Source organism: Garra rufa, chromosome 8, assembly GCF_049309525.1.
Source record: "Garra rufa chromosome 8, GarRuf1.0, whole genome shotgun sequence".
NCBI lineage: Eukaryota > Metazoa > Chordata > Actinopteri > Cypriniformes > Cyprinidae > Garra > Garra rufa.
Window position 1 is genome coordinate 19417731 of NC_133368.1, and position 14402 is coordinate 19432132.

Consider the following 14402-nt stretch of genomic DNA (forward strand, 5'->3'; position numbering starts at 1 on the left):
ATTAGCCTATTATCAGTTTACACACAGGCTTTACGCCATGTTAGTGGTAGTGGGTGACAAGCTAAGGAATTAAACAAGCTAAACTTGGTAACCTTATAGTAGTTTATAGGCAAATACATTGGATATCATAATTTTTTGTCATGACTAATTTATTAATTATCCAGCATCATATTTAAGAGAAAGAATCACTTCACCTGATGTTTAAAGCGAATAAAATAGCCTTTACTTATGCATAACTAACTATTGAAAATCTTTGCTTTCTCCCAACGGACTCATGTGTATCGGTAAAGGGGGAAAGCAGGCAGTGGACCAAACAACTTCTGCCACTGAAAAACATCCCCACAGCATGATGCTGCCACCACCATGCTTTACTGTAGGGATGGTATTGGCCAGGTAATGAGCGGTGCCTGGTTTCCTCCAGACATGACGCTTAGCATTCAGGCTGAAGAGTTCAATCTTTGTTTCATCAGACCAGAGAATTTTGTTTCTCTTGGTCTGAGAGTCCTTTAGTCGCCTTTTGGCAAACTCCAGATGGGCTGTCATGTGGCTTTTACTGAGGAGTGGCTTCAGTCTGCCTACTCTACCAGAGATGGTTGTTCTTCTGGAAGATTCTCTTCTCTCCACAGAGAAACCCTGGAGCTCTTTCTGATTGACCATCGGGTTCTTGGTCACTTCCCTGTCTAAGGCCCTTCTCCCATGTCCGCTCAGTTTGGCCAGGCCGTGCTCTGGGAAAAGTGGAGGCCATTGTGCTCATTGGGACCTTTAATGCTGCAGAAAGTTTTTCCCAGATCTGTGGCTCGATACAATCCTGTCTCGGAGGTACAGACAATTCTTTGGACTTTATAGCTTGGTTGTGCACTTTTAACTTTATATAGACGGGCGTATGCCTTTCCAAATCATGTCCAATCAACTGAATTTACCACAGGTGGACTCCAATCAAGTTGTAGAAACAGAATTGAACAGATTGTCAGAAACATCTCATGGATGATCAGTGGAAACAGGATGTACCTGAGCTCAATTTTGAGTGTCATGGCAAAGGGTGTGAATATTTATGTACATGTGATTTTTAGTTTTTTATTTGTAATAAATTTGCAAAGATTTCAAACAAACTTCTTTCACATAGTCATTATGGGGTATTGTTTGTAGAATTTTGAGGAAAATAATAAATTTATTTTGAAATAAGGCTGTAACATAACAAAATGTGGAAAAAGTGAAATGCTACAACCCCTGGCAAAAATTATGGAATCACTACACCATTTTTTTTTACTTTATAACAAATAAATTAATTGCAGATATGACACAAAACAATTTTTGTGTTTATTATTCAACACACTGGTTATGTGAAACATGCCTAAAACAAATAAAATTAAAAGAGTTGAATTAATGAAAAATGATTTTACATATCAAGTAGAGGAAAAAATTATGGAAACATTCAATGTTGAGAAAAAATGGATGGAATGATGGAATCAGCTTGTAATTTATATTTCTGAAACAAATATCTAAACAGATCTAAAATGATAATTAGCCAGCAGTTAAAAGAGAGTATTTACAAACCGTAATGAGCTGTTGAACTTAATTGTAAGGAAACATGTCTTCAACAAGAAACCTGTCAGTTTAAATGATGGAAAGGATTATACAACTCCATCCATCATGGAGTGTGGCAAAAGTTGAATCTAAGTTGGATCTGAAATTGGGTGTTAGTATAAACAAAATGGAAAGATTCTAAAATGAAAACATATAGGCAAATCAAGGAAGACATCAAAGTGTCAAGATAAAAAAACTCAAAGCAATTTGCCTTAAAAATAGAAAATGCACAATAAAGCAAACAAAGAACAAATGAGCAGAAACAGGATTGACATAACTGTAAGAAACCGGCTGAATGAAATGAGATTTACATAAAGAAAGGCCAAATGAAAACCAGCATTAACACATAAACACAAGAAAAGAAAATTAGAGTGGGCAAAAGAGAAATCATTACCTCAACAGTCAATTCACAGGTTTACACAGAAACTTTGGACACTTTTCTCTATCCATCAATAGAAAAGAAGTTTGGTGATGATGTTAGTATAATAATGCACCTTGCCACAGAGCAAAGGGTGTTAAATCTTTGCTTCAGGAAAGCACATCAACTCAATGACATGGCCAGCACACAGTCCGGATCTCAATCCGATTGAAAATATATGGTGGAAATTGAAAAATTGGTCCATGACAAGGCTCAGTTTTGCAAAGCTAATCTGTCAGCTGATATTCAAAACAGTTGGAACCAGCTTAATGAAGAATATTGTTTTTCATTAGTGAAGTCCATGCCCTAAAGAATTCAGGCCGTCTTAAATGTCAGAGGAGGAGCAACAAAGTACTAATTGTGTTTTTTGGTTGATGATTCCAAACTTTTTTCCATAATTTTGCCCTGTACTTCATATGGAAAATAATTTTCCATTAATTAAAAGAGTTTAATCTCATTTGTATGAGGTCTATAATCTTAATTAATAAACAAAAATAGTTTTGTGTCGTATCTGTGATTCATTTATTTGCTATGAAGTAAAAAAAAAAAAAAATGGGGTGAACAACATTTAAGTGTGGTGATTCCATAAGTGTGCGTTATTGGTGAAATGATTAGTGTAAGATTTTATCAGAAACAGGTGCATTTTAAATAAAATTAGTATGAGATGATTTATATTTGGGTAACAAAATGGTTTTATTTTATTCTTAGCACTTCACAACTTTTTGATACTGTTGAACATGTCTATAATTCTTTTTTTTTAACCTTATACAATAAAGCAAATTGGTCCATCAAACTTAAACAAGGAACCACTTCTAAATTTGAATTAAAAAGAGGAATTACATAATTCCCCCTTATATGTTTCATGCATTTTGCTTCTAAATTGCCATCTATCTCTTCCTAGATTTCAAAGGCACAATAGAATTGAAAATTTCACCTCTGATCCGTCAACCACCCTTTTACAAGATTGACCACAAAATCTTTCGGCCAAACATTAAAGAGGCAAGAACTTTTTTCATGGATGTACAAACTACAAGAAACTACAAGCAAAATATTGAACTAAACATGAAAATCCTTGTATTAGTAAGTAAAACAACAGAGCAAGACCATATTACATGTTTATCAGGTGTACTACATCTTTAATAAAAAAAAGAAAAAAGAAAGAAAATGTTTAGTCAGTGCACTGACTGTGTCTCCGTCCAGTTGTTTTTTTTCCTGATTTATTCAGGAACCAACACAAACCCTTCCCCTTTTTCTTGTAATTTGGAATTGCTGAAAAATATGTTGTGGAAGTTTATGGTTCTGGCCTCTATTGAATGGTTATGTACTTTGTTTGTTTTGAATTTTTGTGAAAGGAACCTTTAGTTGTTATAAACAACATAAAAGTGCTGCTTTACACGTTTTACTATTAAAATTTTGATCAAGCGATACATTTCAAGATGTACTTTCATTCTAATGTCCATTCATTCTCATTTATTGCCATAACTAGTAGGCTAGTAAAGAGAAAGAGATGACTAGTTCACATGGCTACAGCAGTTATGCTACATTAAAGAGTGCCAATATGACATTTATTGATTTAAATTTGTTATACAATCAACTGAAAAAACAGCGTATATTAAAATAGAGATTCTTGGGGGTTAAGAATCAATATAGGTTCATCAAAATGAAGCCCAGCCATAGCTTCAACACAGCTGACATGTCCATGTTTTTTTTTTTTTTTTTGCAAAAGTTGGAAAAATAATCATTGATTATTATAAGGTATTACTACAGTCTCTTTTCAGCAAGCAAAGGCTTCTGTTCTGTTGTGGTGCTGATCATTTCAGTGTTCTCCTCACTGTTCTGTTTTACATCTGCTCCTATACAACACTCATTCTTATGTGCCTGAGTCCCGATTGGTCCTATCTGTTGACTGTCCTGAGAGCTGTTTGGCTCTTTGTGCACTATCCTCAGTTCACAAAAGTGCTCCTTCACCGGTGCGCTCTCCTGCATGGCCGAAAGGACTGAACACTGGGACCGTTGTGACAAAAACTTTTAAGAGAACAGACAGAGAGAAAGTCAGAAACAATAAACAGTTCACTATTCTTTGCCTCACTTATTCTTTCATTACCTTTTTTAGGTCCTCTGGCAGGTCAGCACGAGGGAACATAAATCTGCATCCTTTGTAGCCATACCACACAGCCAGAAAGATCAGGACAACAGTGACTAACACCACCAGAAAACTGACCAGGAGCACAACGATTATAACATGGGGCTGTACTTCATCTGAGCAGACATAAAACGGAATATTACAGGATGCTAAGAGAATGAAACATTCATTCAATGCATACAACACCACAAACATAAAATGTACAAATACAAACTAGTTTGCTTACCACTGGCTGTGTTGGTTAAACAGGTCATGTTGCTGGTCTGACTTTTATGGTTTGAATACAAAATCTGAACTTTAACGCAGTAGTTTACAAGAGGCTCCAGTCTTGGTAACATAACTCTGCTCTGCTCGCTTGGAAGGTCTATCTGTTAAGAATAAAAACAAAGATGCATTAAGCAGGAAATGGCATGACAATCTGACTGATATAACCAAAAATAAATGTCTTGTGCCATTTTGTTTGCTTTTGAAAGGGAGAAATGTGTGTTCAGATTGGAAACAGTGCAGCAGGCGCTTCATAGTATCCAAGGCTGAGCAGCTGCACGCATGCCTCACATTACCAAGTACAATGCTATGCGGATGGAGTAGTGGAAAGCAGTAGAAACCTGTTCTGTGGATGATAAATCTTTATTTTGTTTTGAGGGTGCACTAGAACATGCTCTCATGCTTGGTGAGGAAAACGCATTGTTTTTCACATAATTTACAATAGCTTTCTCCCCAGGCTGGCACAAAGGGCTCAATTAGTTCCGGGTTTGATGAAGGCCTGCCTTCCGAAAAACTAAATGTGTTGTGTTTGGCCATGTGAGGCGACTTGTTTTGGACTGATGGAGAGAAACACTAGTCTACGCCGTTCTAAAGCTTGGGAGTGCCAGGATTATTTTGAATATAACTCCGATTGCATTGGTCTGAAAGAAGGAAGTCATATACACCTAGGATGCATGGAGTGTAAGTAAATAATACGCTACAGTAGTGTTGGTCCTATCGTCAGCCTGCGAGATCACGATACATAATATTATCATTATTGTGCCAGAAACCAGCTCCAGCATAAGGCTAGTAAAGCTATCTACACTGTATAATGAATAAATCTCTTACCACACACTGCACACGTCTATGACGTGTCTCCGACGTGACCACCAATGATCGTCACTCTAGTCAATGCTTGTGTTTACGTCAGCTGTGGCTCCGCATGCTTCGACCCTCTATACCGCACACATCAACAGCGCGGCTCCGACGTGGCGAACGGAGCAGATCGTGGACACTTTAGTCAATGCTCAGGTTTATACCACCCCAGAAGCGGCTGTCCATGCTACATCGCTAAAGTTAGGTGAATCCCCCACCTCGTCCCTCCCCACCCGCCAACGATTTGAATTTCCCTAGGCGGGATTTATTTGAATGATAATCTAATAGACCGCATTGTGACATCACAGCACCTGGAAAACAAATGCTGTAGTCCAAAGGAGCCGTTTGTTTTAGTTCTTGAAAATGCATTTTTAAAAAACTAAATATCTCCCTTTGGAGTGGACTTTGAGATTTGTAACATTATAGATGTTTTATATGGCCAAACACACACACCACACACTGGCTAAAATTCAAAAAGTGAAAAAGCATAATAGGACCCCTTTAATTCCAGTGAAGGGAAATCTTAAAGCTTCGGCATACCAAGACTTTCTGGTCACTGCTATGCTTCAAACTTTGTGGGAAGAGTTCGAGGAAGGTCCTTTTCCATTCTAGTGCACAAAGCAAGGTCCATAAAGACATAGTTGGATAAGTTTGGGGTAAAAGAATTTGATTGGCCAACAGAGAGCCCTGACTGGGATAAATTGGAACAGATTGTGAGCCAGCCCTTCTTGTTCTAAATTACTGCCTGACTGCTACTGAATGAAAAATTCCCACAGAAACACTCCAAAATCTCGGAAAGCCTTCCCAAAAGAGTGAAAGCTGTTATAGCTGCAAAGGAAGGACTCCAAATCTATGTTAAAGTCTATGTATTTAAAATGCAATGCCATTGAAGTCCCTGTTGGTGAAATACTTTTGTCCATATACTGTATATTATTATACCTCTCTATATTAAGCATACACCAATAAAAATGATTTTGGGGTGAAGTAAAAAAATACAGAAAAACAAATGTAATTTCTACATTAAATAATTTAGTTCAGACAAAAATTAAGTAAATGTATTTTAGTATTTTTCAATACTAAAGTGATTTGTACATACACTATGGGCAAGAGTATTGGGACACCCCCTTCTTTAGAACAGAAAAGGGCACTTCCAAAACTGTGGCAACACAGATAGAAATATAATTAATGTATTTACAAATTGTATTTCCATCTCTGTTGCAACAGTTTTGGAAGTGTCCAAAATGGCTGTACCCATGTACAAGTCATTGGTGTTTGGTGATGAGTTTTTGGCTCAGGGTCTGTATTTAAAGCCACACCAGAGTTTTTCAGATGGGATTAGGAGTTTGCTTACTACAGACCAGTCAAGTTCTTCCACACTGACTGAATCAATCATTTAATTTTTAACCTTGTCTTATACACAGATGTATTGTCATGTTAGAATAGAAAGGGGTCATGTCCAAACTGTTGCTATAAATTTAAAAGCACACAATTCCCTAGAAAATCATTATATACTTAAACATTAGGATTTGTACTCATGGAAATTACTAAAGTAGTCAAACTTGTTTCTTTAGAAGGGGCTGTCCCAATACGTCTGGCAATATAGTGTATATGGTGTCCTGAGCTTGAACAAAATGCAGTTTAAATGACACTTGGAGTAGAGTACAGGCTGAATGGTGTGTTGTGGGGCCCCAAAAGGTGGTTTTGCTCTTTTAGGCCCAAAAACAGAGACGCCAATGCATTCATTACCTTTTCTGTTTCTCCTTCTTTCCAGAAACGGATGAGGTAAGAAATATTCCCAAAGATATCCCTCAAATTCTTTTTTTTCATAGGAGGATCAGTGATATCAACTTCTGTTTGTCCTTTTCTGCTTATCAGTTCCACTTGAGGAGCACTAATCTCAGCTGCAAACACAAAACACATATAAATAAACAGAATAGATGAGACACAAATACTTTTTATGATTATTAATAGAATTCAATATTTGATACTTGCATTCAGATAGCATGCGCTGAATAGTGTTGCAAGATATACCGCTAAAAAGGTATAGCGATACCCTGCTTTTAAAAATGGTACGATTCCGCATTTTACTAGTACCGGTACTTTAAAAATGCATTTTAATAAGAGCCGTAATTTCTGAGTAAGACGGAATCGCGGGATCCAGTCATACAATGATGTTTTAAAGATTAGGTTTTAAAATTCGGGGTTCTCAGAGAAAACTGTCTCTTGGTTCTCAAACTATCTTAGTGACAGAACCCAGTGCATTAAGCATGATGGTGTTCATTCTGGTATTTTACCAATCCTTAAAGGGGTGCCACAAGGCTCTGTGTTAGGCCCTCTTTTATTTACTATTTATATAAATAACCTTGATCAGCATGTATCTGATGCAAACTTTCATTTTTATGCAGATGACACAGTTATTTACTGCTGTGCACCTTCTCTTAAACAAGCCACTGAACATTTGCAGAATGCTTTCACTGTGGTCCAAAACACTCTGCTACAGCTGAAACTTGTGCTCAATCCAGACAAAACCAAACTTATGCTCTTCACGGACCCTCGGAATAGACCACTGAATGTTCCCTCAGTGGTTACTCTTGATGGACGGGAAATACAGACTGTTACAACTTATAAGTACCTTGGTACTGTTATTGATGATTGCTTGTCTTTTAAGCCTCATGTTCACTGCCTAGTGAGAAAGTTGAGGCTAAAATTGGGTTTTTATTTCCTAAATAAGATGTGCTTTTCTTTTAACGTTAAAAAACAGCTGGTAGCACCCACTTTTTTTTAATCTGTGCTGGACTATGGTGATATTTTATTTATGCATCCATCTGCTCAATGTCTTCATATGATCGACGCAGCCTATCATGCCTCGTTGAGATTTATTACCAACTGTAAAGCTCGCAGTCACCACTGTGAACTGTACTCTCATGTAGGATGGTCTGCTCTGGCCACACGGAGGCTCTCTCATTGGTACACCTTTATATATAAGGCTATTCTTGGTGTGCTTCCATCCTATTTATGTTCACTTCTTATGAAAAAAAAGTATTGGTCATTACTCTCTCCGTTCTCAGGCTGTTGTTTTGCTTTTTGTCATGTCAGAACTGAGCTGGGTAAAAGGGCCTATTTTTTATTCTGCACCATTTGCATGGAATTTGCTGCAGAACAACTTAAAACTTAGTAAACTGATTCCTTTGAGTGTTTTTAAGTCAAAAATGAGATGTTTCAAGTTGGACTCCCTTACATGTCAATGTTTTTTAATTGAGATCGCATTGTAAAAATTGGCCTTCAAACTGTTTATTTTCAGGTTATTTGTGTGTCTTTGTATGTATGTAATGTTGTGATGTAACTCAGCTGCCTATCTTGGCCAGGTCTCCCTTGCAAAAGAGATTTTTAATCTCAATGGGCTTCTCCCTGTTAAATAAAGGATATAATAATAATACAAACTCAATTTACTGAATAACAGCGGAATATCACAGAATTTGGCTATTTAAATATGAATCCTGCATGTTCTGCATGTCTCTGTATGAACAAATGGCAAATACACAACAGTGTTTCTGAAAAAAAAAGAAAATAAATAAATAATAATAAATCAATTCTTTATAAAAATCGAATTAATCTTTATAATTACTTTATAGTTATTGTTGATTAGTTTATTGTTATTGTTGTTTTATCCTTATTCTATTTTAATTTTGTTGTATGGGCCATGTTCAGCACTTTGGTCAGTGTAATGCTGGATTTAAATGTGCTTTATAAATAAATTTTACTTACTTACTTACTTACTATAAAATAATTAGACATGCCTTTGATTATTAAACTATTAAAATGGAATCCAGAAAATTAATGCAAAACAGATTCACAGAATTTTATAAAAAAAGAAAAGTATTTCATAAGGCCTTAAATTATTTTTTGTTAAACCTTTAATAAATTCCTATTAAATTGTACAAGTTTCATGATTTCAGTTAATTACACATGCTTTCTGATTTATATTTTTTATGTAACCCAATAAGATTCTAAAAAAAATAAAATGGAAATAACAGAATCCAGAAAAATTTCGATTTCAAAATAAATAAAATCGATTTCCTAGGGCCCTATTTATTTAATTTGTGTTTTTGTTTTATTGTATTTGTCTTTTAGTTTGTGACTTGCATCTATGTTGTTATTATTAATAACAAAGATAAAACTTTTCAGTAGTAATATTAAGATATTTTAATCAGGTATTGTATCAAAGTCAAAATTTTGGTATTTGGTATATATCATATTTAAAAATGTATGCACTGAATGCAAAAAAAAAATATTTTGTGATAAATCTTATTAAAGAGTAATTATCATTAAAGAGTGTAGAGTGTAACAAAACTTAAATAGAAAAAAATATTAAGGACCCTGCGGATAATTTTATGTAAACTGGAGTGGGGGAATACTGAGGTGCATTTTTTTTGTGTGATCAAAATAAAGTGTTATAAAAATTGAAAGTATGACATGGTTTGGAAAAAAACATATAGTGAAAAGCCCTATACAAATTAAAAATTTTAGGGAATTTTTAACTTTACAAATTAACAAAGTGGTGTTGATGCACTTGAAGTTGTATGGAAAAAAAAAACAGTGCAAATGGAAATATTAAAAAGCCAGTGTACATTCACCCATAGAAAACAATGTGATTGGATTTTAGTATGCACTATGTCATCTGCCAAACCTACTTAAATAATTTCCAGAACGCAAATATTGTATTACAGATGTAGAGCTAACCAGCAACTAGTCTCACGTAGCCAGACCTTCAGACTGACGGCTGAAGGTCTGGAACTCATGGCAGCTTTCATTGGCCAAGTCCCGCCCATAAGACCGTTTGATCGACATGTCAGATAACCAATCACAGTTCGTTTCATTCAGCATCACGTTTCACGTAACCAGCATTGAAAGATAACGAAGAAGAGGGAGAACAAGCAGTAAGTTAGTAATTTGTTTGCGAACGTCGCAAGTGTGTATAACAACAATGGCGTCTGCATAAGCACCTTTTAGCAAAACGCTGAGTAAATCAGTCTGCGCTTTGTTTCCCGGCGGACCGAAAATAAATGCGACACTCGCGTCTCCCGGAAATCCGGTCAAATTCAACTAATCAGATGACGACTTCGACATTCCTGAAGTGTTTCCAGTTAAGCGTACCATATGCATCAGACGTTTAGCCAAAGTTCCGTGGGCGTGACGTCTGAGGTTGAGACTAACCAGCAACCAAACAGTTGCTGGTCTCCATTGATAAGCATAAAAGTAGATAAATTAAGTGACTCACTTTTTTCATCCACTGAGAATTCTTCAGTTTCCACCCAATCAGATGTTTCTCCATGTACCTCTGCCCGAACACGAAGATGGTACGTTCCAAAAATGGAAACTTCGTCAGTGAAATCACAGCTTAGTGATGAGCTGTCTATACATACTGTCTTATATGTACTCCATCCTCTATGGGGAGAAACATAACCATCCACATAACTATCCACATGGATCAACACAGCTTCACACACAGACTGCTTCTAAACCCTTCTTTACACTACCGTTTTCCTTACATGATTAAACTGACTTTGGTCTCATTTCAAAGAAGGGTCTCTTTTTTTAAGACCTAATGAGTCATTTAAAACCAGTTTTAATACAGAATCATTCTCAAGCTGCTGCTGCTTCTGGAATACCAAATTTGTTAAAACCTTCTTGACCAGTAACTTACTTCCTTTCAGCAGTGTAGTTAAAGAGTTTATTTGTGGTGCTTCGTGGTGGATCCCATTTCAAAACTAATCCCATGTTTTGAGATATCACTCTCACATTCTCAGGGGCTGGGACCTTCTCTGACAACACACAAACATACAAATATTTAAATAAATGACTGTCACAAAGGTGTACTACAATACACACTACCAATGGAACTGTGTACACTGCAAAGAAATGCTTCAATTTTCTAGTCAGAATTAAGTGCGTTTTTGCTTGAAACAAGCTAAATAATATGCCAATGGGGTAAGAAAAATAATCTTGTTTTCCGTTTGAAATAACCACTTAATTTTGACTTGTTTTTTTGTTTTCTAAAAACAAGAACTTAATTTTTTACTTTACTGTCAAGAAATCCTTCTTGATTTAGGATTTTTTAGATATTTTGGCTAGAAACAAGACAGTACATCTAAGTAAGAAAAGCATTTTTGCAGTGTAGCGACCAAGCTTAAACAATTCAAAACTAGATTTCCTAAATTTGATATAAACTAAATACAAGAAAAAAAAAATTCAATTAAAATCTTGCGTCTAGTATATAGTATTGTTATGGTTAATCCAGAAATGTGTCTGAATCTCTGTCGTCGTGAATGTTTTTGTCTGAATCATCCATTAACACAGAATCAGGAAGTTCAGCAGACATTTACTGTCAGTCACTGACAGGTTTTCCCCTAACATACTACGTACCACGAATAAAATTTAATAACAACAAAGCAGTGTTAAAGAAAGGTATGAACTAGTAGCCTAAAAGTTTCTTTTTTTATTACAGAGGTATCATTCGTGTAATGCCTCTTATGAACGAAACTCACCTGTTCCGACGCAGACGATATAAAACAATAAGACCACAGACAGACAGGTTAAGACGGCCACCATTTTTCTTTAAAAGAGCAGGATCACCTGTATAAAGTCCTGTTCTTACTGTAAGTTTGCGCCTTGAGAGCACGTATTCAGTTTGTCGTTTGTTTCCTTGTATGCGAGTAGGTCTAAAAAGAAATCGAAAGAAAACCCAAAACGCAAGCAGATGTACACCATAGTGTACGTTTACAAGAAATGCCGTGGGAGAGGAGGTGTCAAACAGTTAAGGAGACCAATAGTATGCAGCTGCTGCAGACTCGCAGTTTCAGGACAGCAGCGGAAGTGCAGGCAGAGTTACTGAAGGCAGAATGAGAATACGGGTGTTTCTGACATAATGTGAACAAATTTATATAGTAACTGTTTATTATATATATTTGATATAAGTTGATTTTTTACATTTATTTTTAAATTTGTCATTAAATATTGTGAATATCAATCAAAAGAAACAAACAAACAAAAAATCTAATAAAAAGAAAGTGCAAAGATGTTGTAATTCTGTAAAGACTGTCTTTTTTAAATTGTACAGAATTTATGCAATTAATGAGTATAAATCCATCAATCCCAGTTTCAGCACTTCAGGTGGAGGTAGGTGAAATGCCTCTCCAGGTAAGCAGGTTATCATTGACAGTGCGTACTGGTAAAATCTTGAAGGTCAGGAGGTAAACTCTTTAACAAAAACCCACCAATTCACTATCTCAACAAATTAGAACATGGTGACATGCCAATCATCTAATCCAGTGGTTCCCAACCTGTGGGCCGCGGGCCACCAGGGGGCCTCAGTGATCCTCCGGGGGGCCGCGAGATATCTTAAAATGAATTTAAATATTGTCCTATAATTGTTTAATTTCATTGTGTTATAGCTAAATAAAAAATGACCAAAGCACGGCCTCTCGTGTCCTGTGATTGATTGCTTCGGACTCGCACTGTTAAATACAGACTGAATGGCTGAACATCTCGGCTACATGCATGATGCAAATATCGTAGCTAAAGTACTTTACACGATTCGAGTAATAACAATGAACTTGAGCGTACCTATGTATAACACTCATGTATATAAGAATCTTACATGCACGGACAAGTCCGCTAATTATTCACAAACCATGTGCGCTCTCTGGACTCTGATCCCTATTGTATTTTTGCGTGCAATTTAAATACATTTGCCTAGTTGTCCAAATTAATGTCCTGTGAGTGTTTTATAATGGATGCTCGGCGATAGAGGAGGATCTGGTGAGGTTCGGTGATTATGAGCATCAGAGGCGCTCTGACAGAGTTCACTGATCTTCGCCGATCCGCCTTCAGATTGATGTGTTTAACAGACTTAGAATATATTTCCTGTCTATTTAATTTATATGTTTATTTTTGAATGGATACAAACAGTAGATATTCAGTCAGTCAAGTTCAAAGGAAGGTTTAGTGAGTCTTTTGGCATCTCCTTTATTGTCCTCTTTGGTAGGTTATAAAATATGATTTAAAGTTTGAATTTTGAGTTTTTTTTAAACATGCAGTGGAAGAATAATAAGGCAAAACAAATGTTTTGGTTGATAAAAAAAAGGTCTAAAAGTAATTTTTTTTTTTTTTTACAGCGGAAGTACAGTATAAGAGGACATGTCAGGCATAGGGGGGCCTTGCAAAATTTACCAGAGAAGGAGGAGGCCCCGGAGTAAAATAGGTTGGGAACCACTGATCTAATCAACTCAAAACACCTGCAAAGGTTTCCCGAGTCTTCAAAATGGTCTCTCAGTTTGGTTCACTAGGCTACACAATCATGGGGAAGACTGCTGATCTGACAGTTGTCCAGAAGACAATCATTGACACCCTTCACAAAGAGGGTAAACCACAAACATTCATTGCCAAAGAAGCTGGCTGTTCACAGAGTGCTGTATCCAAGCATGTTAACAGAAAGTTGAGTGAATGAAAAAGATGCACAACCATCCGAGAGAACCGCAGCCTTTTGTTTCAAGCAAAATCTATTCAAGAATTTGGGTGAACTTCACAAGGAATGGATGCCAGACATGCCACACTAAACTGAGACAGTAATTAAAACAAAAGGAGCCCCTACCAAGTATTGAGTACATATACAGTAAATGAACATACTTTCCAGAAGGCCAACAATTCACTAAACATTTTTTTATTGGTCTTATGAAGTATTCTAATTGAATGAGATAGTGAATTGGTGGGTTTTTGTTAAATGTGAGCCAAATCATCACAATTAAAAGAACCAAAGACTTAAACTACTTCAGTCTGTGTGCACTGAATTTATTTAATACACAGGTTTTACAATTTGAGTTGAATTGCTGAAATAAATGAACTTTTCAACTACATTCTAACTTACTGAGATGCCTCAAGAAGGACCAATTTCTTTGTGCCCCAAGGTGGACCTGACATTACTGGAGGAGATGCAGAAAGAAGGTCAAAATGAGAATTATGTGGTACGGGTGAGGGCACATTTAGGGTCATTATACAGGAATAAAAATTATATATACAGATGCTTTAAAAGAATTTGTGTTTGAATCTGTATTGGACAGGTGGGGATTACAATCCCAAAGT

General features: G+C 36.2%; 1 protein-coding gene across 1 annotated transcript; it reads right to left on the reverse strand.

Moving 5' to 3' along the window:
- Positions 1-3535: 3535 nt before the first annotated feature.
- On the reverse strand, positions 3536-12058 carry crfb4 (cytokine receptor family member b4). The gene is made up of 7 exons (XM_073846109.1): positions 11810-12058; positions 10969-11086; positions 10543-10709; positions 7011-7165; positions 4372-4513; positions 4107-4261; positions 3536-4027 (listed from the first exon to the last, which is right to left on the reverse strand). The coding sequence occupies exons 1-7, from the start codon at positions 11871-11873 to the stop codon at positions 3764-3766; spliced, it is 1065 nt and encodes a 354-aa protein (XP_073702210.1). The 5' UTR covers positions 11874-12058; the 3' UTR covers positions 3536-3763.
- Between the last annotated feature and the right edge of the window lie 2344 nt (positions 12059-14402).

What these genes read in the sequence shown, in the direction of transcription:
- crfb4 (XM_073846109.1), bottom strand. Translation starts at nt 11,873, where the DNA reads ATGGTGGCCGTCTTAACCTGTCTGTCTGTGGTCTTATTGTTTTATATC. An exon ending in ATTCTCAGTGGATGAAAAAA is followed by an intron (nt 7,166 to 10,542) that starts GTGAGTCACTTA and finishes TTGTGTTTGCAG; the next exon opens with CTGAGATTAGTGCTCCTCAA. An exon ending in AAGAAGGAGAAACAGAAAAG is followed by an intron (nt 4,514 to 7,010) that starts GTAATGAATGCA and finishes TATTCTTAACAG; the next exon opens with ATAGACCTTCCAAGCGAGCA.